Genomic DNA, 24,193 nt, shown 5'->3' on the forward strand with positions numbered 1-24,193 from the left:
CTCCAAGTACTCGTCCTTCTTTTCCTTCTCGTTCTCTTCGTCTAATATTGTCTAATTATGTCTCTTTACTATTCTTCTCAATATTGTATTCTAGAATAAGGATATGATTGATAAGTGTGAGGGATGTGGGGAAAATGCAACCTTACAGTGCCCAACCTGTAAAAAACTTGGATTGCCAGCTAGTCACTTTTGCAATCAGGTAACGTTGACCTAACAAGGAATGATTTAAAACTATAGTATTTTTCCACAAGCTTCTTTCGTTTAAACCAATTTAAATGGCAATAGATTTTGCTCACTAACTCGCTGATTAATTAATTGTTCTGTTTTCAGGCTTGTTTTAAAACTAGTTGGGGTAATCACAAATTAAAACACAAACAACAGAAGGCAGTTTTAGAAACTATAACTAATGGTGAGATTTTTTTTCATGATTTTACAATATTACAGAGGGGGCCAAAAGTCAGTGCACACAGGTTGGGTCTTATACCACCGCTGTGTTTCATATTTGAGACTTGTAACTTTGCAGATGGTATACTGTTACTATTCATTCGAGGATTCCGTCGCCAAAATTTGAAATATCGATTTTTGGGGCAATGATCTGCAAAGATGGGACAAACTTATGTAAAGGTTATCAAGAAATTTTAGCAAAATTAATTGGGTTATCAATGATTACCCTATCACTAATCATGTGATATCTTGCTAAGACACCGTAATTAAGCTCTCTGCGATTCCCATAATGCGGATCTAGTATCAACCCAATCACCTGATCACAAGTAATGAGTAAACTCGTTATGCTTCATATCTTGGTCACCTGAAAAGCTAGAACTCCCATTTTTTCAGGGCAAATGTAATTTGAATGGCCAAACACATTGATCCAATACATTTTAGCTCAATCCAATTATTCAAAGATATCAAATAAATGCGAAAATGAACCTTCATTCGAAAAAAATGAACATGAATATTCTTTGATTCGATATATTCTTCAAGTGAGTGGTAATAGCAAGTCATACCAGAAAATATTTACTCAATCAGGCACTCACTGACTGAGCTATTAAGGCCACTGTATGTGCACTGACTTTTGCCTCCCCCCTCATGTACATCTTTAACTTTAAGAATTGAAAGGAACACTTATGAGCTAATTTGATCTACTTTACCTTTAAAAATTTAGGGGATTCTGAGTTAACCAATCCATGGTTCATTTCAATTTATATTACAGGAGGTGCACTGTATCCAGGCTATTCCTACACTGGACCCCTCAGACCTCACATAAAAGCCCCCCGCAGAACTGACCTGCCCAAGAATATCGGTACTTTCCTAATTACCTACTAAACCTTAATTTTAGAAATCCTTAAAGATCTAACAGCTGAGTGGCTCAGATGGTAAATCTCCCTGGCATTTCTGGAGGTTCAATACTCCGCTAAGCCACCAGCCATGGGGTAAGCGTCGTCGACGCTCAGCCAAAGATAATTGGCTGGAATGTCCCTAAGTAAAATAAGTTTCACATTATATAAGTGTTGAAATATTTTATGAATATTCTATCATCATTTTTATTGAATTTCCATTTATAATCTGAAATCTAACTGTGAACCTTCCTTGTAAAGAAAAACCAGATTATTCGGAGGATGGTAAGCCGGTATCAGAAATAGAGAGTAGAGGAATAGGTCAGATCAGAGTGCTGAACGCAGAGGAGATTGCTGGAATGCGACTTGCTGGAAAAGTATGTTACCTTTGTAGATTGGTTGTTGTGATGGAGAAGTTTCCGTTGTAATTCTCTTCATGAAACTGTCAATATAATATAGTATAGTACTATGTTTACAGTACACTACGAGTGGGTACTCTAGTAAGATTCTTGATCTTTTGGCTCGTTTAACCCACAATCACGGTTTCTGAGTCTACCAAGGAGACAAATTTTAAGCCACAAAAATACAGTTAAAACCCGCAAGGCTGCATGGCGCTACGTGACCAAAGCTTTGAAAAAAAATTAACATGTAGCTCTATTAAAATTAACATCCCGGGGGACCCAAATTGGGACTTTTTTGCAAGAGTGGTAGCTGTCGGACGTTGGTTCGATTGGACCTATCATACTTGTAAATATTGCAAAGTGTACACTACAATTTGACTTCATATTGACTATTAAATATTTCAGCTGGGGAGAGAAGTGCTGGACGTTGCTGCTAAGATGGTTCGTGTTGGGGTCACATGTCAAGAAATCGACGATGCTGTAAGTTTGACTATTATATTGAGAGTTATTGAGTTATAAATTTTACTTTTAAGAGTATATTTAAAACTGAAATCTGAATACACTTCACTTATACTTACAATTTCACTTATTACATTGTTTAATTCACTTGACAATTAGAATCGTAATAGATTACGCATCTTGAGAATACCCAGGTATTTGAAGCATGCGTGGAAAGAGAATGTTACCCCTCGCCACTGAACTACAGAGGATTTCCTAAATCTTGTTGTACGTACGTATTAATGCTTTTAATTATAGTGCCCAATAATTAACAAACCAAATACATATTATTAATAATTATTATACATTTATCAATGCCTCTCTCTTTTTCGAATTTCAGCATGCTTTAGAATTAGATTGTTTTTAAAGCAATAGTACCTGTCACAGATATAGTTAATAAATAATATTACTATACAAGTTTAACATAGCTGTGCATGACTAAAAATCAATTACTTGGCAAAATTTAGTATTGTAATTCACGAAATACGTAATGAGATGATTTAAATTACTTTATGGACATGTTCATTTGAAGTTGAGGATATATTGGTAAACACAATAGCGCTTTCGACATTGGTAACAAAATTTGGGTGGGCAACTATTAACCTCTACTTATTTTTAGGTCCGTAAATGAGGTGATTTGTCATGGTATACCTGATACAAGACCTTTAGAAGATGGGGACATTCTCAACATTGATATCACTGTTTATAAAGTAAGTAACATTCTCAATAATGATAACACTGTTTGTAAGGTTAGTTACATCCGGGCCTACGATTCAGTTCTGACTGTTGAAAATTTCAATTCTGTGTTAACCTAGAATATCATGACTGATATCATGATACTGATATCATGACTGACATCATGACTGGTTTCATGACTGGTATCATGACTGGTATTTCAGTGATTATAAGCTGATGTTTTTACAGAATGGTTTTCATGGTGACTTAAACGAAACATTCCTGGTTGGAAATGTGGATGAGGCTGGAAGGAAACTTGTTGAGGCGAGCTACGAGAGTCTTAGTAGAGCTATTGAACAAGGTAACTAACTTCTCAGTAAAGCTATTGAACAAGGTAACTAACTTCTCAGTAGAGCAATTGAACAAGGTAACTAAATTCTCAGTAGAACTATTGAACAAGGTAACTAACTTCTCAGTAGAACTATTGAACAAGGTAACTAACTTCTCAGTAGAACTATTGAACAAGGTAACTAACTTCTCAGTAGAACTATTGAACAAGGTAACTAACTTCTCAGTAGAGCTATTGAACAAGGTAACTAACTTCTCAGTAGAACTATTGAACAAGGTAACTAATTTCTCAGTAGAGCTATTGAACAAGGTAACTAATTTCTCAGTAGAGCTATTGAACAAGGTAACTAATTTCTCAGTAGAACTATTGAACAAGGTAACTAACTTCTCAGTAGAGCTATTGAACAAGGTAACTAACTTCTCAGTAGAGCTATTGAACAAGGTAACTAACTTCTCAGTAGAACTATTGAACAAGGTAACTAATTTCTCAGTAGAACTATTAAACAAGGTAACTAATTATTCGAGTGAGCATTTCTCCAAAAATGGCTGACCGCTAAAAGCTCGAAATTGCTAAAACTCGAAATTTGTAAGACAAATTTTCGTGGCTTAGGTATAAATATGCCGCAGTACCTTTCTTAAAATATTCTAATTAGATGTCAAAGTTTTCTATGTTGCTAACTATTATATATGTTTCAGTTAAACCAGGCGCAAAGTACAGGGATATAGGAGGGGTTATACAGAAGTATATCAACAGTTGTGGCTTTAGTGTGGTCAGGAGTTACTGTGGTCATGGTATCAACCAGCTTTTCCATACTGCTCCCAGTGTTCCCCATTACGCTAGTTAGTAACTTAGTGAACAATTAGTAACTAGAACTTAGTTACCAGTTAGTAAGAACGCTAGTTAATCTTACTCCAATTGTTTCGTATTTTATAATTTGACCAAAACCCATAATAGGGTAGAGTGGACCGCTGCCAGTGTCTCTCTTTCCCAAACAAAAGGAAATGATATTAGGTTGAAAGACCGTCCGTAAATGCAAAATGATACCGAGAATGAAATCGGTCGCTCGCTTTTCCCATTCATTTACAGCTTACGAATTGTAATAAGTTTCGATTAATTACATCAATCAGATGCTGTACAAATGTCTCTGGGTTGCTTTCGGGTCGATACCTAATATTTCGGGATAAGGGTGGTAGTTAGTGTCCAATTAAATTATTATCAATTATCAAACATGTCAATCTTACAAATGTCAACAATCCTAAAATAATTTAGAACCTAAACGTGATCCTTTGTAAGATTATATGTCCCAAAAGTCAAATTGACTTGTACTCAAGTATAAAGTCGAACAATTTACTCCAATAACCACGGTTACTAGCAAGTTCTCTCAAATGAAGAATATCATCATACGACTCCAGCAAGATGAAACGCTTCCAGAGGTCAACCTTCAGGTGGTGTAGGAGGTTACGTCTGTGAGCCCCGAGTCTACCAACTTCACTACACATCTCGACAGCAAAGCACAGCGCAGCTTGAGCTGGTGATCTTTCATCGCTCCTCAGTATGTGTCCTAGCATCTTCCACCTAGATAACTCAGCACGCTCAGACATAGGGGTAGAGTTACTCTGTTTGTATAGGGTATCTTTGGACATCATACTGCGTGGCCAGCTGACATTCATGATCTTTCTGAGGTGGTTACGGTGACATGCATCTAGTTTGTCCCAGTACGATTTAGGCATTCCCCAGCAACTAGAGTTATACATGAGGATAGATACTACTTGGGCCTCATAGACCTTAAATTAGCTGATGTTTATTGATTCGTTATTGCCGAATGCAGCTGCCTTCGGGTAGTTCCCCCTAATATACATAATATTACAATAATTGTTAATCATTAATCAATGGGAAAAGCGAGCAACCGATTTCATTCTCGGTATCATTTTGCATTTACTGATCGTCTTTCAAACTAATATAAATATTATCATTTCCTTTTGTTTGGGAAAGAGAGACACTGGCAGCGGTCCAGTGTCCACTCTACCCAATTAAGGGTTTTGGTCAAATATCATCTCTTTTTGATTAATTTCAGGGTCCTTGACAAAGTCGAAATGTTAAACTGATAACTTCATTAATAAGGAGGAATTTTCAACGATTTCGAAATTTAACCTTTGAAAATATTTCCTTGTGTTTAGGTAAGCAAATCTGTCGATCACTGACTGAATATACCACTTTATACTCATTCAAGTTAACATTTAATTCATATATAATGCTAACGTGGGAAAGCAGAATCTAATCGAAATCAAGAATGAGCAAACTTCTCACCTTTCGCACGTGCAAACTTTGAGCAGACGTTCGCGTTACGTGCGCATACAATGTTGAATCGCCGTGATTTTTATTATGTGTGTACTTCTTATATATTTTAATAAGCATGCAAAGTTTCAAACGATTTTAAAAATGACTTAAACCACAACGGGACTCCAAAGGTGATAAAAATCGTTAAAATAGCAATTTTCAGTGATTTTATAGCAATTTTATATCAATAATCAATTTGGGCGTGTTCCCACGTGTGCAACTTTTAAATTTTCAACTTTAAAACTAGCCTCATGAGTAATGCACAATATAGACCTATAGTAAGCAGAACTGAGCTCAACAATTCAAGAGATGGCTCAACACCAGAGAATACTAAATCGCAAAATTGACGTTTTTATAAAATGATTATTTAAAAAAGCACTAACTTCAATGGCAAATATCTTTATGAAGGAGCAAGCTAGGGACTATTTTCGGTAAATTTTCAGAATGCTTGAACAATTATCTTACTTCAACAAGGCCTCAAATTTTGAATAAAATTACTCCTTAATAGTACAGACAGATCCGTCTGAAAAAATCGATCTGCTGACACACGAAGCTTTCAGAGGATTTTTGACGTTTTTGAGTTCCATTAGGTGCCCTTTATGGCTGACCAACTTTTCCAAACTTTTCCACGTGTCTTAAGGCCACTTTTTGCCACTTTACCACTTTTTACCACCTTTCTTGTTTGTCGAATATCTTTAGTTGTGAACATCGTAAAAGGTTGCGAATCAATCGAGTGTGTTCATATTATCAGGAAGAAAAACTTTTGTTGAAACAATTTTTACGTCAGATAATAAGTTAATTGGATAATTATCGATTAACTAATTAGCAAAATTCTAAAAAATTTTATTGGCTAAAAATGATCGGAATAGCTTAAAACACGGAGAAAAGTAGTTTTTAGAAAAAAATTTGAAAATTGTTCACTTACATTTTTTTTCGAGACTTGGAAACATTTCGAAAATTCAAAATATTTTTTTCCGCCAAAAGTGATCAAATTGCATGAAAAGCGGAGAAAAATGATTTTCAAAAAAAACTTAGTCAATTTTTCGTTTCAAGAATACTTAAATCACCAATATTTGTAGTTGGAGTTCAGTAAATCTCGGCAGATTTTAGTAATAATCAGGAATTACTAACTCTAAGTGGAAAGGTCTGAAACTGAAAAACGTTAAGTTTAACCATACGATCGCGATATAAGAGTTTCATAACTAATTACAATACAGCCTTATCGATTTTCACAGAAACTGCACCAATGGCACAGTCGAGATCGAAACGATAGCCTGCTGTACTGTCATTTCATTGATTTCAATGATGAATCAGTGGGGTTAAGATAATCACATTTGTAATAAATAAGACATCTCTGTACCGTCAATAATTGTGCTAATCTAAACCGGCTTACCTGTATTACCAGACCTCTTCTTTTCCTCAACAATCAAACCAAGTTGTTCATATCGCATTTGGTGGGCGATGTAAGTAGTAATACATATCGAGCTATATTCAATCACAATACGACACAGTACGTGTATATTATATTATGGCCCTTAATGAGGTATATGAAACGTTCTATACCGTGCACTTCTCGTTTCTCCCGTGAGAGGCCCGATATGGAGAGGTTTTACAGTTTATCACGAAAACGTCTACTTGGTCTCATGGCTCTTTGACAGCTCAAAGAAGGCAAGAAAAGACCAGAAAGCTTAGAATGTCAACTCGCAAGAGCGGGCTACCGGACAACTGAACCCAATTTAGACATTTAACCCTAACTCTAACCCTAACCCTAACCCTAACCAATTAAGCTGATTGGTTAGTGGGAACTAGGTTCAATTGGGTTCAGTTATTAGTCTTCGATCTGTCCTACATTAATCCCGAGCTGATCATCATGGGCCCCGAATATCCTGCGGGAAGAACCTGTATTTTTACTTCACGACGTCCGGATTTCAAATCAACATCCTCAATAACATTAACAATCCTTCCTGATCAGGATCTGTCTCTATTAGCAATTTCCAAAATATCCTGACTCTCGTGGAACATTTCACTGAATTAATTATTACCGGTTCTTTACTACCCCTTGCCCGACACTGTACTCGTATCTAAATCTTACCCTTTCCCGTATGTTACCCTTGTTGATTTTACTTTTAGCCGACCCTGACATATGAGGGTGATTTGAGGTATCCCGCAAATGAAGCGGTATACAGTACAATACAAAACAGTCACAGTAGATGTTGGAAGGTGTATTTACACTTGCTTCCTGGACCTGGCTGTTCCTCAGTTTCCCTGATCTGTTCTTGCCCTTCTTCGAACTGTAAATGAGCCACAGTGGCGTAACGAAAGGCCCTGCTGACCCCGCTGTGCAGGGGGGCGCCGTCTTAGGGGGGCGCCAGATCGTCGTTTGAATGTGGGACAATTTCGAAAACTTAACTAAAGTACTAGCAAAACTGCGCGTTTTGCTCTAGATACACACTTTTTTAGAGATTTTACCGGCGTATTCTCTAAAATCACCTAATTTGTTCAATTTTAGGGAGGGGCACCAAAAGGGGAGGGGGCGCCAACAGGGGGGCGCTTTTTTCGGCAGGGGGGCGCCAACAGGCAACGTTACGCCACTGATGAGCCATGAGACCAAGTAGACATTTTCGTGATAAACTGTAAAACCTCTCTATACCGAGTTTCTCACGGTATAAAGCGTTTCATAAACCTCATTCAGAGCCATATAATATACACGTACTGTGTCGTATTGTGATTGAATATAGCTCGATATGTATTACTACTTACATCGCCCACCAAATGCGATATGAACAACTTGGTTTGATTGTTGAGGAAAAGAAGAGGTCTGGTAATACAGGTAAGCCGGTTTAGATTAGCACAATTATTGACGGTACAGAGATGTCTTATTTATTACAAATGTGATTATCTTAACCCCACTGATTCATCATTGAAATCAATGAAATGACAGTACAGCAGGCTATCGTTTCGATCTCGACTGTGCCATTGGTGCAGTTTCTGTGAAAATCGATAAGGCTGTATTGTAATTAGTTATGAAACTCTTATATCGCGATCGTATGGTTAAACTTAACGTTTTTCAGTTTCAGACCTTTCCACTTAGAGTTAGTAATTCCTGATTATTACTAAAATCTGCCGAGATTTACTGAACTCCAACTACAAATATTGGTGATTTAAGTATTCTTGAAACGAAAAATTGACTAAGTTTTTTTTGAAAATCATTTTTCTCCGCTTTTCATGCAATTTGATCACTTTTGGCGGAAAAAAATATTTTGAATTTTCGAAATGTTTCCAAGTCTCGAAAAAAAATGTAAGTGAACAATTTTCAAATTTTTTTCTAAAAACTACTTTTCTCCGTGTTTTAAGCTATTCCGATCATTTTTAGCCAATAAAATTTTTTAGAATTTTGCTAATTAGTTAATCGATAATTATCCAATTAACTTATTATCTGACGTAAAAATTGTTTCAACAAAAGTTTTTCTTCCTGATAATATGAACACACTCGATTGATTCGCAACCTTTTACGATGTTCACAACTAAAGATATTCGACAAACAAGAAAGGTGGTAAAAAGTGGTAAAGTGGCAAAAAGTGGCCTTAAGACACGTGGAAAAGTTTGGAAAAGTTGGTCAGCCATAAAGGGCACCTAATGGGACTCAAAAACGTCAAAAATCCTCCGAAAGCTTCGTGTGTCAGCAGATCGATTTTTTCAGACGGATCTGTCTGTACTATAATGGTGTAAAATCGATTTGAAAAAATGTTACTTAGTCAAAAATATAGTTTTAAAAACGGTTAACTTGTTGACGTCATTAAGTGGTGATAATGACGTCATTTTTTAAAATATAATTTGAACTTAAGCGTAAACAATTATCTTTAAGACCTGTGGTCGGAAATGGCTGTATCTTTTATACTTTTGAAGCTACGGACACTTAAATTCAGGCTACAATTGAAGAATTGACTACATTTGACTGGCAAAGCGTCTATCCCTGAATATATGCATATGTATATATCACGACAATCTGTGGTAAAATAGGGCCAGGGGTTCTGGAAAACCCACTTCACGATGCTCCTGAAACTTGATACTTTTTTTTGCTGTCGATTTAGTGAACGTCTAGACGCCCTGTAAAATTTCAGATCTCTCTAACTCAATTTTTTTCCCTGCTCTTGCCGAAGGCAAAAAGATCGTAGGGAATAAGTAATCGGGTTTGGATATATGAGGTGGCCCGACGGTCCTACGATGATGACAAAAGTCTGCTCCTTCGCAATATAGACCACTCTCCTATAATTATGTGTATAAAAGGAGTCTATTTTGCGCGCGCGACGCCTGTTATGTGTTAATTAATTACAGGCATAGCAACCAGTTTTTGGTGCTTGACGACTGTTACACAGGTTTCCATCGGGTTACAATTCACTCTTATTCATTAATATAGCATATTAGTCATCAGAGCGGATCAATCATCAATGTAAGTGTTATTTTGGTGAAACAAGCTTAATAAATTACCGAGTGATAAAATTCAGCAAGTCGAAACAAATTAAATTATGATATCAGCTGATAAACTCGTTGCTGATTACTTAACAGTTGATCGACACTTAATGGTAAAAAGCGAAAACATAGTTGACAAAAGATGTTACTTTACATTTACATTCAAGGAGCAACTAAGATCAAGATTGCGGTATGCTTTTAAAGAATCCTATATAAAATCAAAGGCTCGATAGTCGATAGTTGATGGTGCTGTAGATGTAAGCATAAAACAGAATAGTTGATTACAGTCAATAAAGTTGGCATACGATGCAATAATATGACGTGACATGATACGCATCGTTAACACGAAACAAAACCGCGCAAAAATGAAATGATCTACAACCAAACCACATACAGATCGACGGCGACACTTCAGATGCGCGCAGAATTTTACAAGTTCTGCACGCCTAATATAATATAAACGATTATCACGTGCGCCAAACACCACTCTGGGATACAATAAAGTAGAACAATTACATTGTAGGCAGTAGGGAAATTTGATCGTGCGTGGTGTTACCGCGGCGAAATTCTTGTTTGTTTAATTTCGCGTACATTTTTGTGTGCATCCTTCAAAGACCGTATGAACTATGATCTGAATCGGTTGGAAATTTGGTTTGGTTTCTTGTGATAAACTAACCCGACTATTTTATCTCAGAGAACAAAGCTATAGGTATAATGAAGCCTGGCCACTGTTTTACTATAGAACCCATGATTAACGAAGGAGTGTGGAGGGATAACCTCTGGCCTGATGATTGGACCGCCGTCACCGCTGTGAGTACTCCTGATTACTGATACTCCTGAGTATATCTGATGTGTATTTTAGAGTTGTCAATTTTAGTAGAATTATAATCAAATTTACACAGCAATACAATAATAATAATTATTATTATGTAATAAACATTTATTGTGGTGTAGGATTGTTTGAATTTCTATTTGCTAGGTCATATAATATGTACTTTGTGATTGTTTCTCCCGTTTTTCTTCCCTTGCGTTGCAAGCCCTGTCTCTTGTAAAAACAACCACTTTTGTAGATACACATAGTCTCTACGCCTTTATCCTTTGGTCCCTAGGGTCAGCTGACTCCGGGCCAGAGGAAAATTACCGATTGCCAAGGTTTGATGCCTAGGCGATCGAGACCCGATATAATAATAATTTCTTCTTGAACCACAGGACGGAAAGAGGTCGTCACAGTTTGAACACACGCTCTTAGTCACAGAAACCGGAGTAGACATCCTCACTGCTAGAAAAGAAGGACAGCCACACTTCATGGACAGCTTGTAATACATCCTCTTTGTTTGAAAAGCGTGGACATAATTAGCAGCTTTTGTTTAGTCGCCTCCTTTAGTTAAATTATAATCAAGTTTTTTGTCAGTTTATCGGACGTTATTTGACCGGACATTGCGTGAACGGACATAATTTTGAACGGAGATTAAAATGAACGCTCGAAGGCATTTATTTAATGTCTTTGATTTAGCTACCTTTATTTAATGTCCGTTCAAATACAGTCCGATAAGGTATATAATGATGAGTTGCGATGTACTAAAAATCCTTACATGATGGGCCTGGGTTAAAAATAGGGCAATTGACAAAAGACATGAGATTGAGAAATTAACTGATTCCAATTCTGTTTGAACTATGATTCTTAGGTAATGATCGATTAATAGTTCGATAACTTAAGTTCACAGCTAATACTCTGGTAAAGGAGATGCTAGGTATTAGGTGTATAAATAACCCTATAAATCGTTCCAATTTGATAGTTGTCTGAATATCAAATATTACTGTACTCTGTTCTGTTGAACATTTTTAGGGCGTTTTTTACGTTGTTTTAAATGACTTTCTTACCTAATTTTGTTCCAAAACTGTGAAGTGTGCTTTAGATTTTTGTAACTTTTGATTAAGTGGTCACGAATTATAAGCTGCATTTCATTTCGGTTCATCAAATTATAATCCATTTAATTTGAACCGTACTGTCATGTTAAAGAATTTTGATATTTGCATCAACAAATAAAATAGAATTTTCAGTCTCCTCAGTCTCAATACACCACTCAGCATTCATGACCCTACGAATACAGAAGTGAGTCCTGAAATAAAAACGATGTGATTGTACGGTATAACATGGTCTATCAGGTCTACGAGAGGAAAAGAGCTAGAGATGGACCCAGCACTCACAATGAGGTATGTGGAACCTCTAATTACCTCTAATTACCTCTAATTATCTCATTGTAATTACCCAGCACTCACAATGAGGTAACCTCTAATTACCGGCCCAAGGAAACTACACTTTATAAAGTTCCTCCCCCCCCCCCCCCCCCCCCCCAAATTGAATGCTGTTCAACAGATCCCATGGGTTGTGGGCTCTAACAGAGTACTTTCAATGACAAAAGTAGGTTTTGGGATTTCCTGGGATTGCCTGATAATCCCTTATATTTTGTACCGACTGCACGTCTTCTTTCTCAGGGAACTGACGTGCCACCTCCTCCTCCACCTAAGAAGCCGAGCATGTGTGCAGTGAAATCTAAACATCATCTCATACCCAGAGCTACTATCGATATTTTCCTTCACGGGTAAGTCCATTCCTAACATTCTTTTGCTTACATAATCAGAATTCATGACGTTTTTAAATCTAGATTATCGGATACAATCTTGAAACGGTATATTTGGGGTTGGAGTGACAACAAATCAACGGCCATTGGAAAACATTCGCGTATTCCAATCCCATATATACCGTTTCAATTTATAGTACGCAAAAGATGTAAAGATTATGTGGACCGTCAATTGTAGCAGTTCGTACTTATTAAACTTGTAAATCCAGAAATAAACACACAGTTATCTGAGTCCATAAATGAGGGAGATCGGATAAAATACACTTGGAAATTAATGTAATAATTTTGTAGTTAACCTAGTTATTAAAATTTGTACACTTAATTTGATTAAGGAGTAATTGTGGTAAACTTTTGTAGTTAAGTTCATATTTCATCATATTGTTCATACTTTGTTACGTTTGAATATTCTTAAATAACTGATCTCTTCAGCTCTACTTTTGTTTCTTTTATAATTTGAAAAAAATAATTTGAAACAAAAAATTTGTAATCGTTATTTCATGGTATTATTGCTAGTTATTTTTGAATTTTATAGATTTTCTGTAATAAAATCATTTCACGTTATTATATTGTTTGTTGAATTTTGTAATTGTATAGATTTTTGTAAATTATTTCACGGTATTGATAGTAATTTTAAAATTGTAAATTGCAGCTATGTAAGAACTAAGAAATTATTGTAACGTCTCGTCCATGACGAAGGCTTGTGCCGAAACGTCGACAACTATTTGTTTTAAACACTGAGTGGAGACTCTCACTTCATCCCCAACAATCAAATTATATGATCGACCCACTCGTAAGAGAGAAAAAGATTACGATTTTCTTTAGCATTTACGCATTCATGTAATTGTGACGAAAAGTCTCGGAGTTTTTATGGTTATGACTCGAGTTACTTTTTGTCGATAAAACTGCTATGTATCAGTTTGTATTTGTTGATTTGCATTGTACCCTCATGCACATATATCCATTTACGGAATAACCATTATATAGAGTACTATAAACAGCAACTATAAAAAAGCATAAAAGCAACTATTATAATATATTTATTATTATAATTATCATGACGGTTAATTAATTCATTATTTTCCTTAAAACAAAATTTATTATGTAACCTACCAATGGTGCCCGTTTATCATTGATTTATTCTAATTCATCCGAACTCTGTGCAGTTGGAAGGTCAAATTGGACGATGGACAATATGCAAAAACCTGGATCACAGACCAAAGTTCTTTCGATAAAATCACCCCTGCATACGTTCCTGAGCGGTTCGACATTCTCGGAGAGAAATTAGACAAAGCTTTCCTTGATATCACAGGAACATTAAATCCGGCACAGCTAACATCCTATTTCAATGATATAACAATAGGTAAAACGGAAAACTTATTTTTTTTAGACTCGGGGCGGGGCATGGTGGATGGTGATGAATTAAGTTTGTTTTAAGTTTTTGCACTTGGTTTAGCAGGAGGCAGTCAATTACTTGAATCGCAATAACTTGTCAAAAATTGTCAAGTCTACAATATATTACCTGAATAGTATGTTATTGACCATGATTACGTTATTATAATTTGTTGACTTGTCCCTAAAGGTCGAGATGCCTGGGATTATAACAGCACTGTTGTTGAAGATTACAACTTTCCCTCGGAATCAAGTTTAGAGTTGCCACCTCTCTTTTATCCGGTAAGGAGTTTTTACTTAACGGAAAAGCTTGAAACATATATACTGGCCTACTGAAATGATCAGCAACCACGAGCTATATAAGCGCTGTGAAACGAAGAAATTGTCTTCCAAACGTAGTTCGTTTAAGTTCATTACTTTTCCTTAATTTTAGACCAGAGAAAGTTTATTATTATCAGGAGTGTATCCTTTTTTCTTTAAAAAGTTTCGCTCGTATGAACCATATATTATTTTCAAGCAGTCCTAACTTTTATCATGATAGTTTCTTGGATGACTAGATTAAACACTGCTGAGTAGAAGTTTATCTTAATAGTGGTGTTCTTAAACTTCAATTTATTATTTCAAACTCTAAATAATCCCTTCAGGACGAGGCCGGTATCCCTCCTCCTCCTCCTCCACCGCCTCCCCTCTCAGTCGCCATCACTAAGATGGAGTCTATCGGGGATCAGCTAGAGAATTCTCAGTATTCCCCAACACACACTGTCCAGTACGATCAGGAAGATACGGATATTGACAATGCGGATACGAGATATTCTCCCTCACGTCCTACTCGCGATAAGGCATATTCCCCAACATGCCATACTCCATATTATCAAGATTCTGGTCTCAGGTGGGTAGGAGATTTTTGTGAAATAAACTAAACTTAATATAAATTTCTAATCAATTTTATGGTTAGGACCTGCCAAAATATTTGTATTGAAACCAAACGGGTATAATTCAAACTTAACTTTCCTCAATAACATACCTAGCAGCCATAATATCAAGCTCGATGGCAACATGTTCGAAAGCATTATCACCAATATAATACCAAACCAACCAACCAGAGTTTCGCACAACAACAGCCCCTCCTCGTCGGACTACTTGAGTGCAGATGATGATTTCCCCCCTCCAGCCCCCTCACCACCCTCCATCCCCAACACACCGTCTGATGATGATGAGGACACTGATCGCTCTCCGCCACTAGATACCACACTCAGACCAACTCTGCGTGAACCATCAGATAGCTTGCTCAGTACAAGTTCCAGATTTCAGAGAACTCCGGATAAGAGGCAGTCTAGCAGAACACCAACTGGTCTACAATGTACCCCCTCTAAAAGAAGTAGTTGCAGAGTGGATGTGGGAGACGATTATTTGCCTCTGCCCATGGACTTAGAAGGTAATATTACAGTCAGCTGTAATGTTTCTTGTTTTGATGCACTACAATCTACATGTATCACTATCATTGAATTTTGAAGATCCACTAACCCCAAACTTAACTTTCTGAATGGTCTGAACTTTGAAGTATTTGGACGGTAAAATATTTATAAATTCAGATGATCTGCCTTCAAAGACGTGTCCTGAAATAGATGGCGAAGAGTTTGACGAACTTCAGGTAATAATTATTTAATCACTTAATCACGCGTTGTATCAGTATCATGTCCAAAGGCTGAGAAATATGTAATGTAACGTCGCGTGATGGAAATATTTTAAACGGGCATATCTTGTCCAAACCCAGGATGCACTACATGAATAATTCGTTGTAACTTTGTTTGAAAAGCATTAATACATGGTGTACCGTAGAAAGTGTGACTATTTTGAACAAAAATAAAACTTTTTATGAAAGAGCAGTCGCTCAAAACTAAATGTTAAACATTTATCATTCAAAGGCGGAAGTAGAGGTTGGAGATGGAGATGTTCTGGAGCAGGTAGTGGAAAAGGAGGGACGAGAAGCAGAATTAGAGTTGGGACATGATGACATGATCGGGAATTATGTTGAAGATATTGATTCTCCGGATGAGGTTTGTTATTAATATTTTAAATTATAATTGGCAATGTTTCGTACTGTGGAACTAAATCCTTTATGACAAAACCGTTATTGTAAACTGCGAAAAGTAACGTTCATTCGAAAACAATAAACATCGTTATTATTTGATTTGATATATTCCTCAAATTAGCGAACGTATGATAATGCAGAGTCACAAATTTTCTGTCGCAACCTGTAAAGTTTATCTTTTTAGCTGGAAGAAGAAGACCCACTTGACGCAGACCGAGACCCCTCGCTCCCTCCCTCCCAATTATCCCTCTTCCATGAGATCATCACGGACTCTGGCGACGTTAAAAGAGTTCTTTATTTCCGGAAATCAAAGTTTCGTATGTCCGGAACAGCATTGCATCATCTCAGTAAAATGAGCAGTAAGATGGACTATAAAGATGCCTGTAAAAATACTGGGCTTCCGGAGGTGTTCAATAAGACTGCCCGACCCTTCTATCAAGGTACATTTATTTATTTTATTAACTGAAAATGTCGATAAAATGGGTAACAAATAGTTTTGGAACTAACAGGGGTTTTGTACCGATTTTGCCACGTCCAAAATAATTTGTTTCATCCCCACCAGTTTTAGTATCATTAAAAGGGCTCTGGGTATTCTGTCGTTCTTTGACCCATTTTCTCAAACTAAACTCTTTTCTAAACAGGCAGAACACTGTCTAACAGAATTGAGAAACCTAAAAATAAGTTGCCACTGATGAGTGCTCCCAGAGGACAGTTCACTGTGCCTCTTGTCAACCTGACAAGGAGTTTTAAGGTTAGTAATAGGATTTAGATAATTAATTGTTTGTTATTTTGCAAATGATGAACAATGAACATGTTATCTAGGATCAGGTAACCAACTCGTACTCACTACTGGTTCTGGTAATTACTGGTTCTGGTAATTACTGGTTCTGGTAACTACTGGTTCTATTTCTGGTAATTACTGGTTCTGGTAACTACTGGGTCTAGTAACCCCTACTTATTTTCCAGGTCCAACAAGATCCCTCAATTGCCCCCAATATGAGACGCTTTGGAGTTCCCCTCCGACAGATACGTGGACCTTTGTTAGGCTTACAACACCAGAGATCAGACAATGTATCCCGCATTACAACCAACTTGCGCTCACACAAAACCAATTTCACGCGCTCCGAGCAGCTGATATCAGAGTATTGTGCTTGTTGGGTGCAGCGCCCTTTCCATGACACGCGCTGCGCTACCATGCATGATAATTTCGTGGAAACTATTTTAAAGAGACACGGCGTCCAATATGGTGTGGTGAAGGAGTGTATTAAGGAGTATTCCGCAAGGATCGGGGAGAGTGTTAACGATCCTGTTAGGAGTTTTAATATGTTTAAATCTATCATTAAAAGTAAAACGTAACTTTTTATTTTTATTGTGTTATATTTTATCATATTGTTTATTTCAAAACATTAAACGTACAGATGCACATTGTTTATTAATCACCGCTCAGATCTAAGTTATGAAAGGTTATGATATTCCCTAATTTTATCATAACATGTTTGGTGCATGAATTCTTATTTAAATTTCATAACTTTTGTTTCGGATTTGCCAAGTGGGATCAGGAAAGACCCCACTTTTATGTTGATTGTTGTGTTGGCTTATGTTGATTGTTGTATATTGTTCTTATATCGACGCTGAACTCGGATCTGTTATAAGATCTCCTTTTCTAACTCTAGTCTACAAATGTTGAAACTTCATCACAGCACAGTAAATGAAGATTTAGTACGTACGTTTTGGTACGTTTTGGTGAGTTTGGCAGGGCGTGCTCAGGACAACTGCATCGAGTGCGTCCTCCTCCAGCTCAGCATTGAGTTATCGTTTGTCGGAGTGTAGCCCGGAACCGGTGGTGTGTCTGGGTACTGTTCCATAAATCTGCCTAGACCAGCTTTGAAACTGTCTAGCAATGTGATACTCCGGAGCTCCGATGGGAGCACGTTGAAGAGCTGAGCTGCTCTAACTCTAAAGCTGTTGTCGTAATCTGTTCTTACCGACAACTGTGCGTTTTTGTTCATGGCTGGGATCTCTGCCTTAATACCATCCCTTTGATGTGACTTGAACTCGAAACCCGTATCGTTTAGAGCACGTCATTAAGAATTTTCCATACATGAATAATAGAATAACGCTCTCTCCGCCTCTGAAGGGACATCAACTTAAGCTTCTTCAGCCTGTCCCAGTACTGGAGAACACGGCAGCCAGATATCTTTCTAGTAAAGGATGTAACCTTTTTGTGAATAGTATGTATGTTGCACTGAAAGTTCAGGGGCAGAATTCACTTTATTTACTAACTTTAGAATGAACTACACTTAGTGAGAGCGTTATCTACTGTAGAATGTTTTTTAAATGCCCTAAACATTTTATTTCCACCTAGCTTTTGATGATATTCCTAATATTCGCCCATAATGTCTGAACCGATATAATAGAATTGCATAATTTTGATATTTTCATACTAACGTTTGTCCATAAATTGAGAACTGTTATAGAAGTGCATTATCTTGATATTTCCATACTAAGTCTCGCTTGAATGAAATGTACATCTTCGTTGGGTATATATTTTAATGTCCAAGCGTGTAATAAATGTTAGAATTTATTTATAAATAAATTCTATAAAATATAGTCTAAAAATGAGTATGTTTATTTAATATCGAGCAAGTAAAAAGCAAACTTTCCTCTTAGCCGTTATGACTGCAGCAACAGAAAATGATGTCCCCAACACCCTAAAGACTGAAGCCGAGACCCCGGTGAAGACTGAAGCCGACACAGAGAGCAAAAATGCTGGAGAAGTAAAGAAGGAAGAGCTGGAACCTATCACTACGGACAATGTAGTGGTCGAATCACGTATGTTTTAGAAGGCCCACGATAGGATAGCACTCTCAGTTTTTTAGTCGTTTTATATTCACATCCTGGTTATGGAAAGCTTCAAATCAAACAATCTGAAATTTACCTTAACTTCGTTCGGACTTATTTTTCAGACTAAACTGAAGTATAAAGGATTACCTCTTCAATGAGCAAAACTACACCAATGGGCTATAGAATTGATATTCACCCAATAGATTGTGCAGTCGTTCTAACTTTCTAAGCGACCTTTTTCATTTAGTCTCTAAACATTGTAAGTGTTTTGACTTTGAAACATGCCGCAGATGTTGCAGCAAAAGTAGTCAAACAGCTGGAGTATTATTTTGGAGACAGGAATCTACCGCAAGACAGATTCATGTTAAGAGAAGTTACTCTTGATAACGGCTGGATACCTCTCGACACTATGCTCAACTTCAAGAGGTAAAATCTTTTTTAAATCATTTCAAACTGTTATACTCTAAAATTACTCTAAAATCACGTGCCAAAAAATGACTTACCAAATTTTCTTGCCTCATTTTCCGTTATCATTAGGAAAATCACTTCGATATTTTGTTTGATAAATTGTTCAATTAGGCTGTTTGGTAGTTAGAGCTTAGAATTAAAATTAGTTAATTTAAGTATTTAATTTTGATATGCCAATTCCTTTATAATTGTGCTATCACAAGTTTAGTGCACAGTTGTTTTGCTTCAAGTTCCGTTTAATAAAGGAGAGAGAATATTATGTAATATTTTAGTCGTAAAAATAGTAGGCCTTGAACTTAGAAGTTAAGTTTCTAAATTTTCAACAACTCTCCTGTAGGCTGGCTAGTATTTGTTCTGATAAGCCCAAAATAGCTAAAGCTATTGAAGATAGTGGCAGTGAGTTGCTTGTTATCAACGAAGACAAGAATAAAGTCAGACGGAACCCGGACAAACCTCTTCCTAAAAACACAGGTAGTCTCAGTTTTGTTGGTTTCTACTTTCAGTTTTGTTTATTTTAAAGTTAAATCATCTAATGATATATTTGTTGATGATTCTCTGGTCCCTACTCCTAGGGTCAGCTGACTCCGGGCCATATGAAAATTACCGGCTGCCAAGGTATGATGCAGTCCTCTTATTGAGACCCGTTCTCTTATTGAGACCCGATCTCCCTTTTTACTGACACATAAACTGTCAGATGAGTTGAAACTAGCCAACAACCTGAAGACAGTCTACGTGAAAGGACTGCCACTCGATCTAACCATCGACAAGGCAGAAGAGTTGTTCTCGCAGTTCGGAAAAATGAGCTATGTTAAACTGAGGAAGAACGCTGATTCTGAGTTCAAGGGGTAAACAATTATATTTCATTTCATTTCAAGTATTTTACCATTAAAAGTATAATAATTTATACTTGGCAGGCTGCAGCTCATAAACCTCATTGTTAACTAAGAATTCAACTAAAATGTCGACTAAAATCAATTCTTTTCAGTTCGGTGTTTATAGAATTTGTGGAGCAGGCTGATGCTGATAAAATGGTTGCCACTAAAGAACTGAAGTTCACCCCAGAATCTGATAACCTGCTTATTATGAGTAGAAACGACTACTTTAAATCTAAAAACCAGGTCACAATTTGTTTTTCATCAGCTAAAATAATACATAATTATGATAAATCAATCTCACATCTGTATGATAAAAATGTTTATATTTAAATTCCAGTTTTTTTCGAAGTTTACGATTGGGATTATAGCAAATGGATAGTTAATTGAAGTGGAACTATCGATTAGCATTACGATCGCTGTATGATAATAAAATATGTCAATGTTGACGTTGTCTATAAAACATTCGACCTCATTAACGGTCATTTATCTCATTAACGGTCAATTATCTCATTAACAGTCAATTATCTCATTAACAGTCAATTATCTCATTAACGATCAATTATCTCATTAACTTACGAATCAAATAGAACGTGAAGCAAGAGAAGAACGTAAAACGAGAGGCCCAGATGGGAGGAACTGAAGTGAAACATGAAGTACCAGAACATGTTGAATACGAGGTAAACTAATTTACCACTCAATAAGATCCCCTTAGAATATTTAAATAAAATCACTTAATTGAAGGACCGATGCACAGTTTGATACATGATTATATATTACTATTACTTGAAACTATGTGACTATTATGGTACTCTTACAGAACCATCAGACTGGGTTAATTACTGTGTAATCAAAGTGTTTTATCATGAAAATGTGTACAGTACACAATGTGCTATGTACATTACATACAATGTAGGGAATGTACAATGATATTTTGTAACATATACACTGTCCATTAGCATTCAGACAGTAATTGCTGTTTGGCGCTAAATAATTATTTGTCGTTTATCTGTTATGAATAATATTATGCAATGATATTGAACAATGGTCAATGTTTTAACTCATAACTGTATGATGTATATTGTATATTGTATATTGTATATTGTATATTGTATATTGTATATTGTTAATAGTCTGGAGTTATTCATGGACCTGCAAATCTTCAGATACTCCTTTAATTTTGCACAGACCTTTCTTACAGTGGCGTAACGTTGCCCGTTGGCGCCCCCCTGCCGAAAAAAGCGCCCCCCTGTTGGCGCCCCCTCCCCTTTTGGTGCCCCTCCCTAAAATTGAACAAATTAGGTGATTTTAAAGAATACGCCGGTAAAATCTCTAAAAAAGTGTGTATCCAGAGCAAAACGCGCAGTTTTGTTAGAGTACTTTAGTTAAGTTTTCGAAATTGTCCCACATTCAAACGACGATTTGGCGCCCCCCTAAGACGGCGCCCCCCTGCACAGCGGGGTCAGCAGGGCCTTTCGTTATGCCACTGCTTTCTTATGGCATGAATGAACGATTTCGGTATTGACTCAATGATGCAACTGCCCCTTTGTTTTTGAAAGTTTTAGATACTTCGTAATGAGCTTAAACGAAGCCGCATTTATACATGTTTATTTAGGAGTTATTGATCAACATATGAGTCTCTAGTAGCTTGGTATGAGCTTTGAGGAGCCGGAGCCTGGTATGCCTAAATAAACATGTTAGAGTGCCCAAGTAAGGTGCCATATACGTAATTCAATGACCAAAATTCATGGCATAAAATGGAGAATTACTCAAAGGTTTTTCCATTTTCTCCATAGAATAAGTCTCCATTTTATACCGTTGCCCCCCCCCCCCCCCCCCCCCCCCCCCCCAAATAAAACATTCACTGAAATAATTACTGACAAGTTGAAATGTTTCGCAGAAAGGTAAGATATTAAAGATCAGCGAATTAGAAGGCATAGAAACCAGCAGAGAAGACATGAAGACCTTGTTTGAAGGACACGGTGTATCGTGGGTCACGTTTAATAAGGGAGATCCTGAAGCTTATATCAGGTTAATATTTAAAAGTTCTCAATTCTTGACTTTTAACAATTTGTACGTTGAGCAAATAGCTGTTGTTAGGTAATATTGACAGAGCAAAAGAATTGTTTCACAAAGTTTTTGTTTTTTACTGGAACAACCAATTAGACTAACAAATTATTGAACAGGTTTGAAGGTAGTGCACAAGAGGCTCTCGAGAAAGTGAGAGTGGACGAAAAGTTTATCCTATCAGGAAAAGAATCTAGCCCCGTGGTAAGTCTGTGTTCCATCGTCATCGGTGTGAAATAAATTCGCATGGGCTACTGTATCAGTAAACTTTGCTTGAATGGTAACTAGAAAATTACCTGATCAGCCGCCAGAGGTCAGATTAGGTCATATATTAGGACGCAATGAAACTACCGGACCACGATGTATGGGGACTTGCCACCCCATCAGTGGCGTAACGTTGCCTGTTGGCGCCCCCCTGCCGAAAAGGCGCCCCCCTGTTGGCGCCCCCTCCCCTTTTGGTGCCCCTCCCTAAAATTGAACAAATTAGGTGATTTTAGAGGATACGCAGATAAAATCTCTAAAAAAGTGTGTATCTAGAGCAAAACGCGCAGTTTTGCTAGTACTTTAGTTAAGTTTTCGAAATTGTCCCACATTCAAACGACGATTTGGCGCCCCCCTAAGACGGCGCCCCCCTGCACAGCAGGGTCAGCAGGGCCCTTCGTTACGCCACTGCACCCCATGGCAACATTAAAATATATTGACTCTGTTACATTGTTTCCTCATATTATTTATTATATAATAGTAGTGTTGAAAGTATTAAAACTTATCTGTCGACTGTCGAAGTCTTTTAAGAACACGAAGTCTGTCCAATAACACGCGCAGTAAAATTTGTCCCGATTCGCCTGGCGCGCGCGCAAATATTGAACCTTTTTCAAAGTAAAGCACACAATTTTCTTATCACGTGATAAATTTGTGTGATCTAACAAAACTATTTACTCCGCGCATTAAGGTTTTGACATCATCCTCAATCCTGTGAAGTAAAATTTTATTTCCTTGTCCATCATAAAAGCTCTTAATCATTGATGGTTGTGACCATCTTTCGACGGTCAGCCACAACATTTCGAACTATCGAACCTCCTGCCTTCAATTTCTAATTTGTCCAATACATTTGGGGACTGCAACTTTGACCACCGACGATTTTCTTAAACCGATGATATTCTGACCTTTTTCCTTACCATTCTAGAAAGAATCTGTCCCATCTCTAACTCTCCCCTGGACAGGTCCTTGACGGCACTGAAGAAGAGGAGTACTGGAAGAAATCGGCATACGAAAAAGCAGAGTTCTTCAACAAGAAGAACAGGAAGAGGAAGTTTGACGGAGCCCGAGGAGGGAGAGGCAGAGGTCGTGGTGGACGCGGCAAGAGGTACCGCCGTGATTAGAACTCTCATGGTTTATGTTAGACGAGAAATAGTACGCACTGTAACGCAGTTTGTGTTAATACAAATTTCTGCCTGCAAAAAGCAACATCAAAATGTCTTATGTCTTACATGTTTGTCGAATGTCCCAGTTTTCGCTGCAGATTACGGACATTGCGTGACGCAGAGGTTTTAATTTATTTAGGTCCGTTTTATCAGTTTTATACTTTAACCGTGATGGTGATAACCGTGATGATGATAATTTCAACACGTTCTCATAATTTATTCAATTTTACTTTTATTTGATCGTATGCGTTTAATTGATCTCTACATAAAAAGTGATAATAGCTTTTTATACATATTATCTGAGCGAAATTTGCGTAGTATATCATAAATA

General features: G+C 37.0%; 3 protein-coding genes across 3 annotated transcripts; all 3 read left to right on the top strand.

Moving 5' to 3' along the window:
- The first annotated feature begins 93 nt into the window (after positions 1–93).
- Positions 94–11,972, top strand: LOC134824592 (methionine aminopeptidase 1-like). The gene is made up of 11 exons (XM_063836497.1): positions 94–199; positions 331–409; positions 1,214–1,303; positions 1,599–1,714; positions 2,144–2,218; positions 2,392–2,468; positions 2,856–2,946; positions 3,161–3,272; positions 3,956–4,099; positions 10,762–10,877; positions 11,277–11,972. The coding sequence occupies exons 1-11, from the start codon at positions 104–106 to the stop codon at positions 11,385–11,387; spliced, it is 1,107 nt and encodes a 368-aa protein (XP_063692567.1). The 5' UTR covers positions 94–103; the 3' UTR covers positions 11,388–11,972.
- Positions 11,011–24,103, top strand: LOC134824591 (lupus La protein homolog A-like). Its single transcript, XM_063836496.1, has 10 exons — positions 11,011–11,015; positions 18,861–19,022; positions 19,325–19,460; positions 19,840–19,973; positions 20,197–20,347; positions 20,488–20,620; positions 20,965–21,054; positions 22,275–22,405; positions 22,561–22,645; positions 23,662–24,103. The coding sequence occupies exons 2-10, from the start codon at positions 18,866–18,868 to the stop codon at positions 23,818–23,820; spliced, it is 1,176 nt and encodes a 391-aa protein (XP_063692566.1). The 5' UTR covers positions 11,011–11,015; positions 18,861–18,865; the 3' UTR covers positions 23,821–24,103.
- On the top strand, positions 12,342–17,855 carry LOC134824590 (uncharacterized). The gene is made up of 11 exons (XM_063836495.1): positions 12,342–12,353; positions 12,564–12,670; positions 13,873–14,069; positions 14,289–14,380; positions 14,743–14,987; positions 15,202–15,533; positions 15,691–15,749; positions 16,024–16,155; positions 16,375–16,630; positions 16,832–16,941; positions 17,157–17,855. Exons 2-11 carry the CDS (start codon positions 12,606–12,608, stop codon positions 17,544–17,546), a joined length of 1,878 nt encoding a protein of 625 aa, XP_063692565.1. The 5' UTR covers positions 12,342–12,353; positions 12,564–12,605; the 3' UTR covers positions 17,547–17,855.
- Positions 24,104–24,193: the final 90 nt, after the last annotated feature.

Source organism: Bolinopsis microptera, chromosome 12 (assembly GCF_026151205.1).
Source record: "Bolinopsis microptera isolate Bmic1 chromosome 12, MBARI_Bmic_1.0, whole genome shotgun sequence".
In the NCBI taxonomy this organism is placed as follows: Eukaryota; Metazoa; Ctenophora; class Tentaculata; order Lobata; family Bolinopsidae; genus Bolinopsis; species Bolinopsis microptera.